Source organism: Drosophila melanogaster, chromosome 2L, assembly GCF_000001215.4.
Source record: "Drosophila melanogaster chromosome 2L".
Taxonomy (NCBI): Eukaryota; Metazoa; Arthropoda; class Insecta; order Diptera; family Drosophilidae; genus Drosophila; species Drosophila melanogaster.
In genome coordinates, this window is record NT_033779.5 from 1771508 (window position 1) to 1791982 (window position 20475).

General features: G+C 41.6%; 3 protein-coding genes across 3 annotated transcripts; 1 reads left to right on the forward strand and 2 right to left on the reverse strand.

Moving 5' to 3' along the window:
• Positions 1–12554: 12554 nt before the first annotated feature.
• On the forward strand, positions 12555–13779 carry Gr22e (Gustatory receptor 22e; the record flags this gene model as incomplete). Its single annotated transcript, NM_164438.1, has 2 exons — positions 12555–13571; positions 13627–13779. The coding sequence occupies 2 exons, from the start codon at positions 12555–12557 to the stop codon at positions 13777–13779; spliced, it is 1170 nt and encodes a 389-aa protein (NP_722731.1).
• Positions 13780–17633: 3854 nt separating this feature from the next.
• On the reverse strand, positions 17634–18854 carry Gr22d (Gustatory receptor 22d; the record flags this gene model as incomplete). Its single annotated transcript, NM_001272953.1, is given in 2 exon segments — positions 17634–17786; positions 17845–18854. Coding segments are annotated over 2 exon segments (1163 nt in total).
• A 255-nt stretch (positions 18855–19109) lies between these two features.
• Gr22c (Gustatory receptor 22c) lies at positions 19110–20316 on the reverse strand (the record flags this gene model as incomplete). Its single annotated transcript, NM_164439.2, has 2 exons — positions 19110–19262; positions 19318–20316. The coding sequence occupies 2 exons, from the start codon at positions 20314–20316 to the stop codon at positions 19110–19112; spliced, it is 1152 nt and encodes a 383-aa protein (NP_722732.2).
• Positions 20317–20475: the final 159 nt, after the last annotated feature.

A 20475-nucleotide genomic window follows, 5' to 3' on the forward strand; every position in this document is an offset into this window, starting at 1 on the left:
TAATTTGTGTCTCAAAAGAAGTCAGACTTTGAAAACTTCTGCCTTGAGTTCCTGCTCCCTATCCACCTGAACAGATTGTCACGACCGGAGGCAGTTCTTCTGCCATATTAGGAGATTCCCCAAGTTATTGGAGGAGATCCAGAGGAAGTGGAAGTGAGCCACATAATTCCTGGACCACTGACAATTTGAAACTTGCACCGCGAAATTACGCGGACTGATGAGCAAAGTTGGCTCACAGAGACATTCAAGATTCTCCGCTGGCATTCACATTCAGAGAAATGAGAAATTACCCTCAGGGAAATGGAGAGAGATAGACAGCACGGGAGTGAATGAGACATATTCTCTGGATGCTCAAGTATCGTGTAAATGGAAACAATTTTTGGTGAAGTGAGCAGCATATTTTGAATACCTGCCACATTACGACATAATGCACTGACAAAAAAGAATGAGTAGATATTACATATATGTATAATTTATTTATCCTTACTAAAAATGCTTTATTGTTATTTTTATGCCCTTATTTTTTCCACTGTAAAGCACACACTTCCGGTTTGTGGTAAATGTGGCTCGCATTATTTAAATTTTCATTCTTTCAAATTTATTTCACCACGCCTCATAATTTGATACAACTTTTTCTGTGAGATCCCCCTCTCTTTCTTTCTCCCCCTGTCCGACGCATATTTTGTTATATATATGTGTGTGTGTGTTAATGTGTGTTACTTTCCTCTTAGCGGAAATTGTTGCTTCCTTTTCTTTGGTTTTTTTTCGTTGCTTTGAAATTATTTGGTGGCTGAAAGTAAGTCATGGGAAACAAGAAGATTTCCCCGTCTCTCCTCCACTGCATACATTACACCTCTCTCTTTCCCCCAGTCCTCCTCCTCTCTTTCTACCGAGCTCAGCATACAAAAGCAATTACGATGGGTGCGCCACTGACTGAGGTCTTAAGTGGGTCCGCTTCCAGCTTTCTCCTTTCTCTCGGAAAACGGGAGACTCAAAGTCAAGGGATTGACAGCTGCCGCGCCCCCTTTCCACACTTTTCCCGCCCCTCAGACGCTTCAATGAGTCAAAGCAAAGGGAAAATCACTGCAGGACCCACGAATGTTATCCTCGCCAGAATTGTGGCCAACTGTAAGTTGGGAAAAGGAGAGTCAAACTCTCGCCTCGCCAATGCAAACAACTGAAAGCTTGGGCTATACCCATCAAGTTCACTACTCATTTACTCTGCTTGCATTTCATAATTAAACAGAAGTGGTATGTTCTTATTTTGAAATGTCCACAAATCTGTTGCCAGGAAAAACTGTGACACGACCTCAAATCCTAGCAAAGATAAAGTAAAAACGAAATGAAATGAAGGGGGAGAAATTTAATGACGACATTGTTTCGTTTATCGTCAACTTTTCCTTATTTTCTCCCAGCTAAGCTAAGATTTCTCCTTGTGCCAAAGTCTTCTTTTTGTCTTGTCTGGAAATGAGAAAAAGCGATACAAATCATCACAAGTGACCCAGAATCAAAAGAAAACTGAACTCGAATCTAAGCAGCTTAGAGGAGAATAAAAGAAACGCTTTGAAAATTCCGAGAAATTTATTCCGATTGCCAAAGATTTGCCAAAGATAGATTTACGTTCAAAAAGCTAGAAGTAAACAGTTTCCAATTCTTCTTCCACAAATATTCTTTTTGTGAGGCTGTAAATATTATGCGGCCATGAAAAATAAATATTTATTTACATATAACTGAGTGAAGGATGAAAAACTTTGAACATCAGTTTAACTAAAAGTTGCTAATTTTTTGTGGCAAGCCCATGGAGGAAACTTTCTGTAAAGGATGAGCAGAAATATGAAATACAATTACCAAATTAATTTACATGACTGCGGCCTCGAGAAACAATTAAAAAGTTAGCAAAGTTTGAGGCTAAGCAAACAAATGTAGAGGGAACTAAAAATCAGAACACATGAGATTTTTTGGCTCTGCAAAGTTTGCCAATAAATCGAAATGTTGTTAGACAAACTAATCCTGAATTCCTTGATCCCCGTTGGTTGCTCAGATGTTTCAATCGAATATTCGTTTTGCCTGTGGATTCATGAGGAACCACAAAGGTTTGTTTGTTGTGCAGTTTTCCTCGTGGCTTTTCCTTTGTTTGCCAAGCGAATTTCATAGAGAAATGCATTCGACAAATGCGTAGTGTTCTCTTCTGCTTATCTGTTGATTCATGTTCTTCTTTATTCGAAAAGCGTTGAGCAATGTTATTCGAGAAACAGACTTGGAAACAGAGGAACAGAGAAGTTTTCCAGCCACACAAATCAATTAAAAGTTCGCCCCCGGCTCAGGCAAAACTCTTCAATCTTCCATCTTCACCAGACTTTAAAGGGAATCTTATTCGTCGGGGGAAGGATATGCATCAATGAATCACGATGTTATTCAAGCATCTTCGAAATTGAACATTGATTGATGGCAGGATTATAGGATTATCCCTATATTATTCCCAGAGAAACACATCTAATTGATATTTAAATTTGGACTTTTGTTTGCAGTAAACCGAGGACTAAGGAGTATGCCAACATCCAGCCAAATAAATTTAAATTTTGGTACTGTAAGGATAATCTCTCCATTTCCTCCGACTTTTCCTGCCACCTTAAATAAGAATTTCGACTAAGGAGTAAGGACTGTCCGCAGACTAAGGCCTAAGAACTACTGACCTCCTCCAAACTGCTTTCATAAAACGGATGTTGGTCTCGAAATTATGGCAGCAGAGAGCATAGAATGGCAGAAGAGAGCGAAAGCTGCTCCAGAGATTTATCTAAAAGATAAACCCGAATGAAGAGCGGAAGTTCCTGGCTTCATGTTGACAATGTCTGGCAACATTTGTCGAGCGAGCATCCTTCGTCCTTTGGCTCTCCCTTATATTGATTTCTTGCTCTGTTTTGGCTTCGATTTGAGGTTGAAGGCGGTACAAAGAGTCAAGGAATGGGTGTCAGATGGATTTCTGGGTCAATTGCTTTCTGGTTGCTTATTTCACCATCTGTTCCTGTTTGTTAGTGCCGCTTTTTGGGGATTCCACTCGCAAAACCACAGGCATAAACTTGAAACGGGGTACCCATATGCCACCCTCTTCTCACTTCACACATTTTAAACCAATTGCGAACTTGGCCCAGGCGACAAACACTTAATTGGTTTAAAGGCCTTGACACAAAGTTTTCACTGGCAATTTGTGATGGCTGCGCACTTACAACGAGTCCTAGTGACGTGCCACGCCCACTTGAATCCGGGACCCACAAATTTATTTGTTTTGGCTTGCAGTGAGGGTAAATGAACGAAATTCTGCAGACAAAGCCAAAAATAAATGAGCAGATGCAGGTCAAAGTGCAGTGGTTGCCCCTTTTCGACCTTCGTTTCCCTCCTCCTATCGCCTGATTATCGAAACCCCCTTTTTGTGATAGATGACGCCGCCTGCTTCTGTTCCTGGCAACCTTTTAAAATTCCGCTCACGCAGGACATCAGCTTGGATATTAGGGTCCGTTCCACTGCTCCTGCTCCTGCTCCTGGCTTCGTCCTTCAGCAACGAGTTGCGGTTGCCATGGGCGGAGGGATAGGGTTCAGTTGGGGAAAACGGGTGGGAAAACACGGAGCAGCTGCAATTTGGGGCCTCGGTTCGGCTGACAATGTCAGCACTTTCATTATTGCCCGCATTTCGAACTCAAAGTAGGTAAAAGGTGAGGGCTTAGGCAAAAGGACAGTGGGGCGTGGTTGTGCAACTCAGTTCATCTGATTGAAGAGCATTTTTCCATGTTACTTGCTAAAGTTCCGATGAGCACACAAAGCATTTCCCAAGTGTTTTCTGGTATTTTTTGGTGGATCTGATGAAAGGCACGAAATGTGGATAAAATCCGAGCGAGCTAAACTGAATTGCCTAAGTTTTTCACGCTCGATTGGTGAATCAAAAGATTTCCACATGCGATTGAAAAATCGCTTACAATTCGAACTGATTGAATAACATTTCACCGTATTCACTTTCACTTTAGTATCTTAAATTTTTTAGCAATTTGATGGTTTCCCTTTTTCCTGTCCAGCTTAAAGTTCCATTACTCATACGCAGTGTTGACCACGCAGGTACGTCTAACTTGTCTTTTTCAACCGACTGGGGAAATGCTTTTAGTTCCGCTTTCAGAATTCTTAATGAGAATTCTCCGAGATGAGTTCGGACAGAATTTAGAGAAATGTTTTCCTGCACTTTTAAAACGGTCAAGGTTGCTTTCTGACCTTGAACTTACACATGAAGACACTCGAATGAAAACCGCGATGAGAAGCATCAGCATTTGCTTTCCCTTCTCTTTCAGATGAGAGCACTTTGCCATGTGGAAATCCCTCGACCTCCCATTCCCTTCTCCAATATATTTCTTGGCTTTCTTTTTCCATTTCGGCATTTTCTTTGGCCTACAAATGCAAATGAAAACACTCGGATAAAGTGGAAAATTCTTGTGTTATTTTACCCACCTTAAGCCAGGCAAATAAAGATTTTCTATCTCTTCGCGAGCTTTCCTGACCCCAATGCATCACTAGTTGCGGTTCTTCTCCTCGCTTAAATGGAGATGAGCACCTCCCACCCTCCTCATCTTGGGGTCACATCAATTTGAATGTTTCGCCTTGTTTGAGATGCTAATGCTGCTAAGAACACGAATATCTCAGTTGTCGGGGAATAGAGAGGTTAACCTAAAGGGGAAAGAGGGAAAGTCAAGTTGCAACCACTCCAGTCACGTCCTCTGTTCCCATTCCCGCCCCTCGATTGTGCGACAGTTGAACACTCGAAATGGGTCGAAGGTGTTGCATGATTTATGGATGGATGAAGATGCAGGGAGTCCCTCAAGGCGAAGTAGATGCACTAGGTGTTTATGTTCCAGGTGGTTAATATCCTGTGAGGAGGGAAACAACTCGAACAATGGGAACAGGACATGCACATAGAAGACACCCGTACCTGCTCCATTCCTCCACTGAACCACTTCCCGCAATTCCGGGCTATAGAATCTAGGGATCCGCGATAGAGACATCTGCCACTTCACCCGATTCATTCCCACATTGTTCAGTGAACGCCCATTGAGGCATGCATAAAATATGTTGCAAGGCAACCGACCATGCCCACTTCACTGAAAGGGGCGGTGGAATCCGGGAGATGCCACCCTGCCATCGATAAATTCGTTAAAATCTTCGCTTCATTCAATTAAAAGGGAAAACAAAATAAACGGAAAACACGTCACCAGAAATGAAGGAAATTTAAGTGGGGAAGAGTAAGGATATGCAAAGTGAGTGTCATCCGTGGGGGAAATCAGAAAGGATATTTCCGAATCGATCTGAACTGACGTAATGAAGAAAAAAAGTTTCGATTCCCTCAGGTTTAAAGGATAATGTGGACAGAATCAACTGTTGCATTGAATTCGTCCTTGAAGTAACTTGTGGCTGAATGATAATTGAAAGCACTTAAATAAGTAGCTCAAAACTGGTTGATGGTTAATTTTTGAATGAATTTTAGTTGCTTTTCACTTCTGGCAATCTGAACATATAAAAGTTGTTTTCGGATACAAAAAAGCAGGCGCTAAACCAAATGATTACCCAAATGAACGACAGCCAGTTGCCTGGTTGCTTTAATACTCAACGGAGAAAATGAATTTTCATTTCGGCCTCCGTTTTCAGTTGCAAATGTGTGAAGGGCTTTCTCATTAGTTTTGTATAAGTACGCAAATGAGGGGAACTCAGAATGGAGCTTGCCTGCGGATTCGGGATGGCAAGTCATGTGAGCTAATGATAAACACTCTCGTTAAGGATGTGTGGAAAGGGAAAAGGAAAGGAACTAAGCCAAAGCGGATGCTCAGATAACGGACAACGAAAACCAGGAAGTGGGAGTTGTTGCAAATGGTAGCGGAAATGGAAAAGTGGGAAGTGCAAAGGAATTTTCAGGTGCTCACTGAATAATTGCGCACTTTAATTGAAAATACGAATGCATTTTCCTTTTCCGGAAAAAAAACGCATGAAAAAAATCAGTTGCAGTGAAAATTATGACAGGGTTGAAATGAGATTATTCAAAGTGAAAAATGGTTGAGAGCTGTGCACTTTGTGACAAACCAAATAACAGCTAATGAGGCATTGAAATGTCAAAGAAAGAGTAATTCAAATCCCTGGAAAAGTTAAACAAAGCCAACGGTGGAAATCAGAACACTCAAATGTTGCGCTCCAAAGGTTTTAAAATAAGCTGTAAACTAAGAATATGATATTTCTTAAAAGGAATTTAAAGTACTGGAAAACTCTGTCCAAAAATGCACTTCGAGCTCTGCTGCCAAATGAGGCTAGGAAAATGGGGAAAAGGCCAGAAAAGCAAGCAAAGCGAATGAAAAGAACATGGAAAACTGCTGCAATTTGTTGCAAAAACAAAGAAAGTTTCGCTTGTCGAAAAGGAAATGCAACAAAGTAAAGTATGGGAAATGCGGAGGGGGAGATATTTAAATCCTTTTCCCTCTGAGTTTTCTCTTCCAGAGACGAAACTGCAATCAGCCACTCCCACAATTCTCGCTCCGCCCATTTTGATGACGCTTGATAACCACCCACAGAAAAATAAAAAAATTGGAAAATGAAGAAGGAAAAGTTCATGTTTTTCCTTGTCAACTCTTCTTCAGTTGTGTCGAAGGAAAAAAGGGGAAAATTTGAACGATTACAAATGGGGTAAGCCACGAAGGACTGAGGACACTTGCTGCTTGCATTTGTGTTGTTTACAGCTGGTGAGTGACTTTTATCGCCTCCCATTCGGATTTGCATTTCCAGAGCATCTGAATGGCACCTAATTGAATGTAGGGCGAATCGGAAGCACAAATCATGGATAATACAAAATGTAAGGACTAGAAACTGACTAAGAAGATGCCAAAGAGATCGATTCATTGCGCAGCTTCCAGTTCAGAAAATCTTCATGAAAGTCTATTCCCATGTGAAAGGATTCTCCACTGCGTTAGTTTTCTACAGCCTCATTTCATTCTCGCCACATTGGAGCTCTGAATGTTCGAGCATAAAACTAAGTGCTCCCTTTCAGGATCTCTCCCTGCTCCTTTCTTATATTGCATATACCCCTAACTTCACATCGTCTGCTTTCCTGAATCCTTTCATTTCGTATTTAGCCAAAGGGAAACGCAACAAACAGGAAAATGCGGCTAGACAAGAGCCTGAAGGGCAAGAAAAGGACCACAACTGGGATAAGAAAGAGAGGGTAGAGTGAAGATGGAAAGAGAGGGGGAATAGCAGTCAACATTTGCTGACTTAGCTGCAATTATGGCAGATATTTTTATGAACTTGATGTCAGCACATACTCACACTGAGACACATCCTCCGACACATGACACACACACACTCACACATGGCTAAAGGAGAGTAGATAGGGACATTACGACTTCTGAATGGAAGAAAGCTGCGAGGAAAAGGCCAAACGGTGCATGGAAAATGAAGATGAAAACGCCAGTTGGAAAATCATCCGCATGAGTTTATGAAGATGTTGCAGTCTCAGATAAGTCAAGTTATTAATATACTTGGCCTAATAAAAAAATAACGCTATCCATTAAAAATATTGGCACTTTTAACCGAAATTCCGAAAAAGGATAATAAAAACTTGTTTAAATATTTTAAGAGCACACATGCAACGCCCCTTGACCCCGCACTTCCCTTCCCACGACAAACCATTTCTGAAACAATGAAAGAAGGCGGATCAGAACTCTGCTTTCACCAAAAACCGCTCAGTTAAACATGCAAACATTTTCATTGTTAGTTTTTGTGGAGGGTAAATGGAAACTCTACTTCTTTATTGCAGTTTATTTCGAGGCTCGATAATAATCATCAACAATTCATTTTCGGTTTCATTCCCATTTCCCATTTTCGTGAATTTTATTCCTTTTAAAGAGTCCCGCGAGGAGAACGATGAAATTCCCGTCGTAAAATTAAATTTCTCGCAATTAATTCCGATTCCCCTCCGCCTTGTGGAAAAGTTCGCTGGAATTTTTATCGCTGTCCCGGAATGACCTTCGCATCGATTTCATCGCCTCCCACTTCCCACCCTCCCCCATTTTATTTTCTTTTAATTTGTTTATCTTTCTTGGAGATGTTCCTTGAAGTTGATTTTATGCTCCAGCTGACTTTGTCTCATTTCGCCCCCCTTTCCAGTCGCCTTTTAATTGTCTTTAAATTATTTGGGGGAGCGCCAGGGAAGATTCGATTTCTGTTTATCTTTAGCAATTTCCACAAGAATTGGATCGAAATTTTCTTCGAAATTTATTGCTCCGGAAATTAAAGAAAGTTTACGAAGGAAAACGGCTTCGGGGCTTTTAGTATATCTAAAAACGAAAGATGTATAACTTGCAAAGAGCTTACGTTTGGTCAATAGAATTTTTATATGATTTCAAACTGAACGATTGATATCGGCTCAATTGTGTATGATATATGGATATTTCTATAATCCATTCCTAAGCATACCTAAGATCTGCGATGAATTTTTCTCTATCCCAAAGATCATAAAATTAAGAAGCTTTGCAAACGAACAACAGCCTAAACTTTTCTCGCAAAAGGATTTTCTATTTTGTCGCTTCATTTTCATTGCTGATTTTTATCACGGGGCACATTGAAAATTTACGAGTTTTCACAGCGCATAAATTCTGCGCCGTTTGCCAATTTTTATTATCTGCAAAATACTTTATGCGCATCTGAGGAATACACGGGAATAGGGAGCATCTAATGGATACATGAACCCAAATTGAGACACTTTGCATAGACCAAAGCAATCATCATCCCCTTGAACGAAGTCGCGAAACTTCGGTAGGGAAAAAGCTCGGAAAATGAGCCAAGAAATAATGATAAAAGGTGAAAAATGCACTTTGCGGAAAGGAAAACACAAAATGCTAAGCGTAACTTATTATAAAGCGAGTAAGGGAAAAGGGGAATGGGAAAAGAAAACTTTCTGCGGAAGCTTCAGCTGCATGTGTTGCATACTTTGTGGCGCTCCAAAGAAAGCATGAGAAATGGGCACGGGTGGAACTAATTTTTAATGCCTCCCAGAGGACAGGAAAAATAGGAAAAGTTTCTTCCTCCGATTGCGACGCAAAATGTTGTCACTTTGTATCCTGACAGCAGGGATCATCAATCGCCGCTCTCTTTTTCTGAGTCACCCAACGGATTCATCGAAAATCGAAAAAATGTAAGAAATAAGAGTATTATCGTAGAAAGGAAGAAACACCATACACCAAACTTCTTCTCGTTTGCCAATAAATTTTCAATTTCCGCCTGAAATTTGCAATTTATTTCACTGCAGCAAAGCTAATTTCCCCGCTCGCCGAACACTTTGCCCCTTTGTAAGTCACTTTCAGAGAGTTTTCCAAGGTGGACAGTTAGTTTTCCCTGCAGTTTTCCACACAAGCTCACAGGAGTTTATCGAAGGACATAAATACGTCGGAAAATTGCATTGTCTGCTCCCAGGATTGCACTTTATTAGATAAGCAAAATAAGGTAAACATCTGCCGCATTTCTCTGCGATCCCTTGACAAGTAAACAACTGGAAAAGTTCGCCCTCCATTTTCCACACATAAATCCCGGCATTTTTTCCAATGGTGCTGTCAGCAATTTGATTTGATTTGCCAACTCTGCAAAAATATTTCATAAATATTTGGCCGGAATTTACCCCGAATTTTTAACACTTTTTCTAGGGTTTCCTTCTTATCACCGAGCGAACATTTCCAACTGTGAAAATATTTTCCACTCTTTCCGTTTGTTTTTCCTTTGCTACTTTGTAGTGCAAATATTTTCGACCGATTTAGCGCTTCATTTGCCTGGGTGGCCGTGACCGGGAGGGGCGTGGCAGTTTGTTATTCTTTGATATGCTAAATTGGTGCAACGATTGCATTCGGAATGAGATTTGATCGCCTTGAAATTGTGAGAAGTTAACTCGGGATTATGGGAAACACGGGGATGGAAGCCCTTAGTTTGCGTACTTAATTCGCGAAACAGAGATTTTTATTTTCATGCGCCTTTGGGACAATATCCATTTGCTTTTAACGACTTGCGAGCAAAGTTTCCCCGCAAGCAACGCAAATCCTTTTCCAAGTGAAACATTAAACTTTGCCCCGTCAGAATATAAGGATAACAACAGGGTGGCGAAGGATATCAGCTGAAAGGCAGCCAGGATAATGGCCAAAGAGACATGCCAGCAATAAGAGAAAACATTTCCAATAATCCCAAGGAAGAGGTTAAAGGCGAGACATTTTCATGTTTCCACTTATTAGAGCTATTGAAAATAATCGCGTAATAGGCAAAAGATTGTTTTTGTATTTCTGAGATCAAAAAACATAAAAGGTCTGCAACCAATTTTTATCAAAGCCTAAATGGCAAATTGTCTAATTAAGTCATTTTTGGCCTATTCTGAACAACCTTATTTCCATACCTTTTTTTAATCCTTCTTCAAGGGATTTCTCTTAGCTGCGTTTGAAGGGAATCCTTTACAGCCTCTAATTATGTCATTTGAGTAAAAATGTGACTTGCGTGGCCTAATTGCGAACGACTGCCTGAAAGGCGGCTCACGTTGCGTATACGCAATGTCTGATAACTTTTCTCGCTTTACCCCTAACGTGTTGGTTTTCAACGCCGTATTTTTAATGAAATCACGCACGTTTTTGGGAAAGTGTGTAAAGCGTGGGTGAATCTTTGAAAACGAAAAGCGTTGGCGTTTAAATTCCGAGTTTAATCAGCACCTACAAAAATAAGAGGAAGTTCGCTATGAGGAAGTTGACTAAAAGCTCCTACTGCTATAATGTCATCGTCTCCTCCAACATTCTGTGGTTTATTAAAGCTTTCAAAGGTGAGAAGAGAAGAACTTTATTCAGAGAAAACGACAATCCACAATTGTACACCGTTTTGCGTTTAATTAAGCTCGAACTGCAAATGGGTAAAGTCACTTTCTCTTACAAGAGAGAATGAACTCGTTTAGCAATGCAAATTGGATGAGCCGCAGGATGTCAAAATAACCATGCTCCCTGTTTGTTCCCCCATTGTTTGCTGTGGTCAGCAATTAAAAATTCAAACTATTGTTGTGTCGAGCACTGCCTTCCTAATTCTAATTGCAAACTGTGTAGCGAATGTCCCCGAAGGACCCACAAAGGACACCCCGAGGATGCGGCTAAGCTGCTCTCAATTGTTATGAAAATGTGGTTTGATAATAGAATGAATCTGCTTAGCAATTTACAAGCCAAAGCAGAAGGGAAAGTGCTTTAGAATTAATTGAAATCCGTTGGGACAAGGATTTGCTTTACGCCGTGATCTTCCCATTGGGTGACTTACAGCTGTGTGAAAGAAGTGTCAAAGCAGCAATTGCAGTCCGCCAAAAACAGACTTCGAAAGGTGCCGTAAAAATATCACTAATGAAAGGGGAAAATAGTGGCACTTCCAGGTGACAGCTGCTAAAAGTTTGGCAGCTAACATAACTTCCTGAAAGAGGGTAGTTGCAAAAGCGTTAACTTCGCAACAGTGTCAAAAACTGCAGGCGCATCGGGAAACAACTTTAAACCATTTGAAAGTTTGAAGCGGCCAATGGGGATGGGGTAAAATGAGAACTGAAATATCTGGAGGGAATATGGCTACCACTTGGATGAAGGAATTCATTTTTACTGAGAACACCCAGGCAGCAATTGAACCTTATTAATCGGAGTTTCAAGCATTTGGGTTCAAGGACTCGAGCGCCTGACTGGACATCAACAAATATTCCCCACAATCGGACACTCTTCTCGGACTCTTCGCTCATATTTCAGCAGCTCATTGGAGCGGAAACATTTCGTCTGCCACACTAATTGAATGAAATTTCATTTGCACAACTTCGGAAAATCACCAGTGCAGGGAGGCCCCTTGTGGGGATTTCAGCCAACAAAGGCTCAAAGACTCCTGCTCCTCTTTATCTCACAGAGAACTCTTCAGATATGAAGTGAAATATGCTGGCATATTATCGCACTCGAAGCCCCTCGCCGATTTCAGATGAATTGCAATGAGTGGCTCTTCTCGAGCTTGTTTTCAGGTTTCCTTTAGGCTGCTCCAAATTATTTTTTACGAGCCTGCCCTCAGAAATGACCCGAGTAAGTGGGAAACATTGGGGGCGAAAAACTTTAACTGAACTTCAAGCAGTGTCCATCCAATTAATTAAATGATTTAATCGCGGCAAATGTTGCTCGCATCATGAGCACAAACAACTTGTTTGCAACTACACTAAGATTAATTTGTTTGATAAAACGGGCATGATAAGAAATATTCTGAACTATGAAGAAATGGTATAGCTCGAAGTTTTATAAAAATGTATTTAAAAAGCAACAACTGTGGAAGTTTTTATGATTTTTTCCAGTGCAGAGTGGTGAAATGTTTGTTGGTCTGGACAAGTATATATGCCCTTCATCGGCATTTCCCTTACCATGTCCGGAAACCATTTGTATATGCAACCAACCTTATCGCAGCTGGCACTCGTCGGTGGATTCCACTCGTGACCATTCGAGGCTGACTCTCCGGGCGGAATGTTCCGGCCTAGTGGAAGTGGCTACCGCCAGAAGTGGACTGGTCTCACGTTGAAGGGTGCTCTATACGGATCATGGATCCTGGGCGTGTTTCCCTTCGCCTACGATAGCTGGACAAGGACATTGCGTCGTTCCAAGTGGTTAATTGCGTATGGCTTTGTCCTGAATGCCGCATTCATTCTGCTGGTCGTTACCAATGACACGGAGAGCGAAACTCCGCTGAGAATGGAGGTGTTCCACAGGAACGCACTGGCCGAGCAGATCAATGGCATTCACGACATTCAGAGCCTGTCAATGGTGTCAATAATGCTGCTGAGAAGTTTCTGGAAGAGCGGCGATATCGAGAGGACACTCAACGAACTGGAGGACCTGCAGCATCGCTACTTTCGTAATTATTCTCTGGAGGAGTGCATCAGCTTCGATAGGTTTGTCCTGTACAAAGGCTTCTCTGTGGTCCTGGAACTAGTATCCATGCTGGTGCTGGAACTGGGCATGTCACCGAACTACAGTGCACAGTTTTTCATTGGACTCGGCAGTTTGTGTTTGATGTTGCTGGCAGTTCTCCTGGGAGCCTCACACTTTCACCTGGCCGTGGTCTTTGTCTACCGATATGTGTGGATTGTAAATAGGGAGCTTCTCAAACTAGTTAACAAAATGGCGATTGGGGAAACTGTTGAGTCTGAGCGGATGGACCTTTTGCTCTATCTGTACCATCGCCTATTGGATCTCGGCCAGCGTCTGGCATCCATCTATGATTATCAAATGGTCATGGTGATGGTCAGCTTTCTTATCGCCAACGTGCTGGGCATCTACTTCTTCATAATCTACTCCATTAGCCTAAACAAAAGCCTGGACTTTAAAATCCTGGTCTTCGTTCAAGCGCTGGTCATTAACATGCTGGATTTTTGGTTGAACGTTGAGATTTGCGAGTTGGCGGAAAGAACTGGGAGACAAACTTCCACCATACTTAAGTTGTTCAATGACATTGAAAACATAGATGAGAAACTAGAGAGAAGTGTAAGTTTTACTTCACAACATTACTGCGAATTTTAATCATGTTTTCTCATCCTAGATCACGGACTTTGCATTATTCTGCAGCCATCGCCGGCTGAGATTCCACCATTGCGGCTTGTTTTACGTGAACTACGAGATGGGTTTTCGCATGGCCATCACCAGCTTCCTGTACCTGCTGTTCCTCATCCAGTTCGATTATTGGAACCTGTGAAGATAGCCCATTAAAAGGGAGCCCTGGAAAAGTCCTCTAATTGGTTCGCACTTCTTTGTGTCGTCTGGAGTTGAGGGTCCTTGAAAGGAAGCTCGTGGGACTAACAAGTGACAGCTCAAGAAGTCAGGGGATTTATAAAAGGGTGGCAGAACAAGTGGGATGTGTACACGGGCTTATACGGGGATTCGTGCCTAAGTGAAAGCCCCCTTGTGACTTTTAAGCCGAGCGAACGGGAACACGGCCGCAGGACATCAGCAGGAAAAACGAAGCAATGAAAGGAGATTTATTTCCCTTTCTCCCGAAAAAGAGGCCATTCTAAAGCCAAAAGGAGAATATGCACAAGTCAAAAGGATTCGGGGAAATGGAGTGGCTGTGAAAAGCAGCGCAATTAAGGCCAACAAATGAACGAGTTTTCAGCTCTCTGTATATTTTTTTTCGGCCGGCTAAGAATGCAGCTGGATTTTCCGGCGAACAATGGCTGCGGAGAAAACAGAGAAAAGCTGAAAGCAGTAGCTTTGGCGCATTTTCTTTGTTCGACTCTTGTGCGATGCATAGTGTGTGCTCTGCTAATTTCCCTGACTGCGATTTTCCAGCTGTTTCCACACTTCCCTTGCTGGCTGCTTGTTTTTCCTGATTTATTGTGCTCCGGGCTTTGCTTTTGTTGCGGATTTCCATTCAAATAAACGCATGTTGTATGTTTTATAAATGCTGCTATTAAATCAGTAGGAATACAATTAATTAGAAAAGTCACAGTATTATGTTTTGAATTTTATGTGTATTACAAAATTTGTATTAAATTCCATTCGACATAGCCATGCTGTCAACCATTCTAGATTGACATCCAATCGTTTTGGAAGGCATCAATTAAAGTGCTGAGCGGAGGAATAAAGCCTGTTAAAAATCAACGCTCGAGGCTGCGGATAATCTGACCCTTAGCCACTTATTGTCAGAGGCCAACCGCTGTCAAGGCCAGGCCAAGACCACCCCCAGTCACCACCCTTCTAATCCCAAGAATCACCGCCATTAGCCTCGATTAGAAGGCCAGAGGAGGAAGACAATGCTGAAGGGGACATCAGCCACATTGGCAGGAGCAGCGGCAGTAAAAACAACTACAAGGGACGCGTCGCTCACAGCAAAAGTGCGTAAATTGATTTTTATTATCCTGAGTCCTGCGCTCCCTATTCACTTACAGACAAACTCCTGCAGCCGTTAAACTTGGCTCAGCAGAAAGTTTCGGGCCGCATTTCCTCCCTTTCACTCTGGCCAATATATTTGATTTATTGGCTTTATCCGGATTGCGCGCAAATTGTTCATTGCTTTGTTTACACCATAAAAATCCTGATGGACACATTAGTTCGCCGAAATGCGCCATCGCATGCTCATGAGGCAGACTCGTAAATTCCATCGATAATTTCCGCTATCATTCTGTTTTTGTCTGGCGGAATATTTATTGGTGCAGCCATTATTTTATGGCAATATAAAAGTCACTCGGGGTAGGGAGCGTGTGTTTTATTGGGCACCTACGTTAAATTATACGTAATAGCTTTCCAATTATCCAAATGACTTAGTGAGCAAAGGTCTGCGTTACTTTCCCAAATCAGATAAAAATCTGTTCTACCTTTCACACTTTTCTGACAGCAAGCTCACCTCAATTTATAATTTGTCCAGAAAATTAATTAAAATTTGCCGCCAGGCCTTCTGCGAAATCGAGCTGACTGTCCATTTATTGTAATTAGGGATGAAACAGACGAAACTTTTTCGTTTTCTCTTAGGTAAAGGACATTCAATGACCCAAAAGGATTGCCGAAGGCTGAGTACGAAAGGTCAAAGTTTATCAGCAAATTTTTAATTTAAATTTATATGTTTTCCAGCAGCCGCAAATTGGGAAATGTTCCTGATGGACTGAGGAGTGAGTCAACTGCGCAGACTTTAAACTTCAAGGGAAGCAGTTAATGAAAGGGCAACCCTCAGCCCTTTCCTAATTACGATAAATTCCCGCCAATTGTTCCATTGATTCGAGCCGACTGCCTTAATTAGTTTGCCAATGCGTTATAATTTGGGCCTCCAGCCCCCAATTTATATAAGCCGATCGGAGCAGAGGGAAGGAGGAGCTTCTACCAAAAGTTTGGCTCAGAAAAGTTTGAGGATTAAATAATTGCCAATTTGCTGCAAGTTGCTGGTAGTTTAAACAACAATTCAACGAAGAGCAAAGCCGATTTGTGTCCCCACGCTAAAACGAAACTATCTGAAGGATGAAAATGCGATGGAAGGAAGCCAAGGAGAACCGGGCAATTAGTGGAAAGTCTGGCTAAATATTGCAGCCATATTCTTTTGGCAACACTTTAATTGCTCTTGGCTAAGAAACAGCTTGCGAATTCTTTTTGAAACACGATCTTAAACACTGTCTCTATTGTTAAGCAAATATTTAAGTTCGGAACTTCGCGTCGCGTTCATATACAATTTGTGGCATTGAGCATAAAAACCAATACCATAAAGAATATTATCCAATAATGAAGAGAGAAATGAGGGACAGATAACCGAACTTATCACTATAAAGGAAACCCATTTCGAGCCTATTTCTGCTGACAGTGCGAATCATCATAAAACGAGAGAAAATTTTATGAATTCTTGCCTCCGTGAAAATGGTGAAAATGTGCTTCACTCAGCAGGGCGATAACCAGATGCTGTCATTTTAATAAAAATATATTGAAAGCTGGCACAAATCGAGATGAGCGAATCGAATTATCCGTAAACGTTGACGAGTCGCCCCAATAGCCAGAATGTTGACCTAATGCTGACTTCACTGCTGGAATTTTATTGTGTAAACAAAGGATCCACGGGGATCCGGGGAATGCCACGTGGCCCAAACAATTGGCGGATGTCCTGGGCCAGGGCAATAAATCAAATGCTTGTGTACACTCCAGTTTATATTTGTTTGCCCGCCGTGCAGATGGGCAGGAAATTTGCAGAAACTCGAGAATCAAGGATGCCGTGCGGCAGTGTGCTGAGGGGGGTAGTGGGGAATCCCCTGCACAGGATAATAAAAATAAATTTACGCGATTGTGTCGAGTGAGGCTGCTGGGCCCTGTTATCGCAGTTGGCTTTGTGCTCTCGATAATCGAAGATAATGGGGCTCTCCCCCGACGAGGGCCTAAAAGGACCAGAGGACTGTAGCTGACAGCCAAGGATGTTGGGGATGGCAAGGACGAAGGCTCCAGCGTGTGTGGCTATGCATTGTTTGACTTTTTTTGTGCGCCCCCCACATTGTTGGCCTAATTGTTGCCTGTCAGTTGTAGTTTTCTGGCCTAAATGTTGCCAATGTCCGACAGAACAGACAACGGGCACAGTGTATAGAAATATTGGCATAAATCAAGCGCAGGTGATTGCAAGAGCAAACAAAATAAAAGTCAGAAGATACATATATATATAAACATGATATTACATAAGCTATTTCTACCATATTCTAAACCAAATTGTAATAACAACTGGATTCGTATAAATCCTGAGTATTTTGCTTCATAATGCATACTATTTAATATGCTCATTTTTAGTGTGAGCAAAAGGCTTCTGGCTTTTTGCACTAGCCACGTTTAAGGAGAAAAAATTCCAAAGGAGTTTGGCTTTTGCAGCTGTAGTTTTGCCCTGCGGCCCTGTTCCATTTTCCCTTCCTTTTCCCAACTGACTGCAAGTCACTTACTTCATTCACTCGACGACAACTGCTTGTAGGGAAAGTGATTCAGCTTTTATTGCAATGATGTCACATACTTAATATTGCATATCATGTATATAATGTATATCTGGCAGACTTAGTGGCAGCTCCAAAGGATCTCAACCCTAATTGAAAGCCTGGGGAGTCACAAGTTCATATAGTCGAACTGGACCAGGTACAGCAAGTAGAGAACGCTTGCGACGAACATTTTAAAGCCCATTTCTCGATTCACATGAAATAGTCCGCAGTGAAGGAACTTAAATCTACGATGGCTGCAGTACAAGGCAAAGTCTGATATCTAAAGATAAACCTTGGATTCAAGCGATTATTGATAAAGTAATATCAGTTTAACTTACACTTATCTCAAGATCCTTGTCCATATTCTCAATATCATTAAACAGCTTTAAGATCATTGAAGTTTGTCTTCCAGTTTTCTGCAATAAGTCGCAAACCTTCATGCTCAGCCAAAAGTCCATGAAATTATTAGCTATTGCAAGGGGAAACATAATTAGCATTACGAAAAAGGACATCTTGCTCAGGCTGATCCTGTAGACGATCATATAGAAGCAAACGATGATATTGGCAGCTAGAAAGATAGCCATCATCAGGACCGTCTGGCAGTCGTAGCAATCGGCCAGTTTGCTATATAGATTCACCAGCTTATTGTAGAGTTTCAGGAGAAAGCGAACTCTGGAGGAGCTGCCCTTATGGTTTCCCCTCAAGGAACAAACCAGGCTTAGGAGTTCCCTGTTTATAAGCCACACAAATCGGTAAATAATAACCACCCCAAGATGATAATGGAGGGCCAGGAGAAGGGTTCCCAACTTGACCATCGAGACGACCAAGACGTTCAGTACCGGCAATTTAGAATCTGGCATTCCAAAGTGCACCATCCATGGAGCTAATAGTCCCACGACAATCACGACTCCTTTCTGGATTACATAACCATCGAAGGCGGGACACTCCACTGCATTAGAGCAAAAGTACTTGGCTTCCAGCAGCATTAATCCATTGTAGATCTCCTCCAGGTGTTTGCTCCTCCAAAGGGTTCGCAAGTGCACCGTACAAATGCTCACCACTCCGACTACTCCCATTAGCGAACTAATTTGATAGAGCAGGGCGTTCCTTTGAAAGACGTCCAACATGATCCCATGCTCTCTGTCCTCTGCACTCTGTTTTACCATCAGAATAAGGAGACTGGAACTTATGACGACTCCAAAAGGATTAGCCACATAGAACGACGCAATCTCCTCTTTTTGGGTTCATACTTAAATGGAAATATTCCAAGCAGCCAGGAGCTATAAAGGATCGACTTGAGGATAACGTAGACAAACTTCTGTCGAAGACCACATCGAGGTCGGAACATTGCAAGACGACTGATGAATCAGCCATCTCAAAGTCCCAATAGTCCTAAAAGTCGATTAAATATTAATTAGTACAGTTCAGAATGATCAAGATAATGCCAACCACCATAATATATATTTCAAATGGGAAGTAATTTAGTTAATAACAGGCAAATCATATCAGTGCTTATTTTCTATGAACAGAACAGCTCAATTTATCAATAGATGATTACAATATATCAAATAAGTAAGTTGAAGGAAGGCAAATAAGAAATTTTTTACAAATTCATGAAATCGAATTGAATCATATAAATCAAGTATAAAAAACTGGTGATGATCATCTGGAAACCCATTTTATAGTTTATAGTGAAAAGTCCACACACGTGAAAGTTAAACTGACAATGACCGCACAGCAATGCGAATTCGTTCACCTGTCAAAATATAATAAATTTGGGATTATTTGTATCTGTTCGAGTTCACACTTACACTTCTCTCCAGTTCAATATCTTTCACCTCTAGATCCGCAAAAAGTTTAAGTACAGTTTGGGTACTTTTGCCAGCATTCTCAGCTAGATCGCTGGCGGCAATGCTCAACCAAAGATTCCAAACATTAACAAGTAAGAACAGTGGGAAAATTAGCAAATAGATGAAATTTATGTTCATGCTGATGTCCAACACAATCCAGGAATATATGGCCAAAAAATTAGACGCTAAGCCAGTTGTAAGAACAAGGGTCATATGGTACTCGTACGTAGCCACCATGTATCCCTTGAGCTCCAAAAGACGGCGGTACAATGAAAGGTATTTCCGAATCCTCGAGGAGTCCACCGAACAATCTAGTTTAAGATTCGTGACCATTTCTAATAGTTGTCCGTTGATCAGCCATAAATAGCGATAGATTAACAAGACTCCGATATAATAATGCATAATATTGCAATTGAAGCTGAATTGCACTAAGGAGTTTATGAGCACCATTTCCACGGAGAAGTTGTTGCCAGGCAGTCCGTAGGCTATACTCAGATATGACAGTAAAAGGCCAATGACAGAAAGCCACTTTTGAATCACAAAAGAGTTGAACTTGGGGCACTTCGTTTCATTCAGACTGGCAAATTGCTGATACTCAAGGACTAGCAATTCATTGGCCAAGTCCTGCACTCTTGTGCTTCCCCAAAAGTTCAAAAAATGTATTACCACGCATGAGAAAACGGCCAACATGCCAGTTGTGTAATGTGTATTTTCTAAAACTGAATTCCGCGCAAATGCCTCTGGGATGCCCAGTTTCTGACCGCCTGAGCACACCATTTTCAGAAGTAGGAAGAAGTTCAAGATTAGTCCGTAGAATAATAGAAATCTGGAGCGCTTCAGCTGTCCATTTCGCGAATCGAATCTGTAGGGAAATACTCCAAGGAACCAGGATGAGTACAAAGTTGCCTTTAGAATAATCCAACACAGACGGGACTGCAAGTCGCTACGTGATGCAAACATATTCGACTAGGCAACGAAAATTAAATGGTCAATTCCACTGCAGATATATACTATAGCGAACTACCGTGCAATCATATTTAAACTGCAGCTATTACGTTAATTAATCTAAAAAAGCCCTCTTGGGATGATTAATAAAGGTGCACTTGGGGTGAGATATTG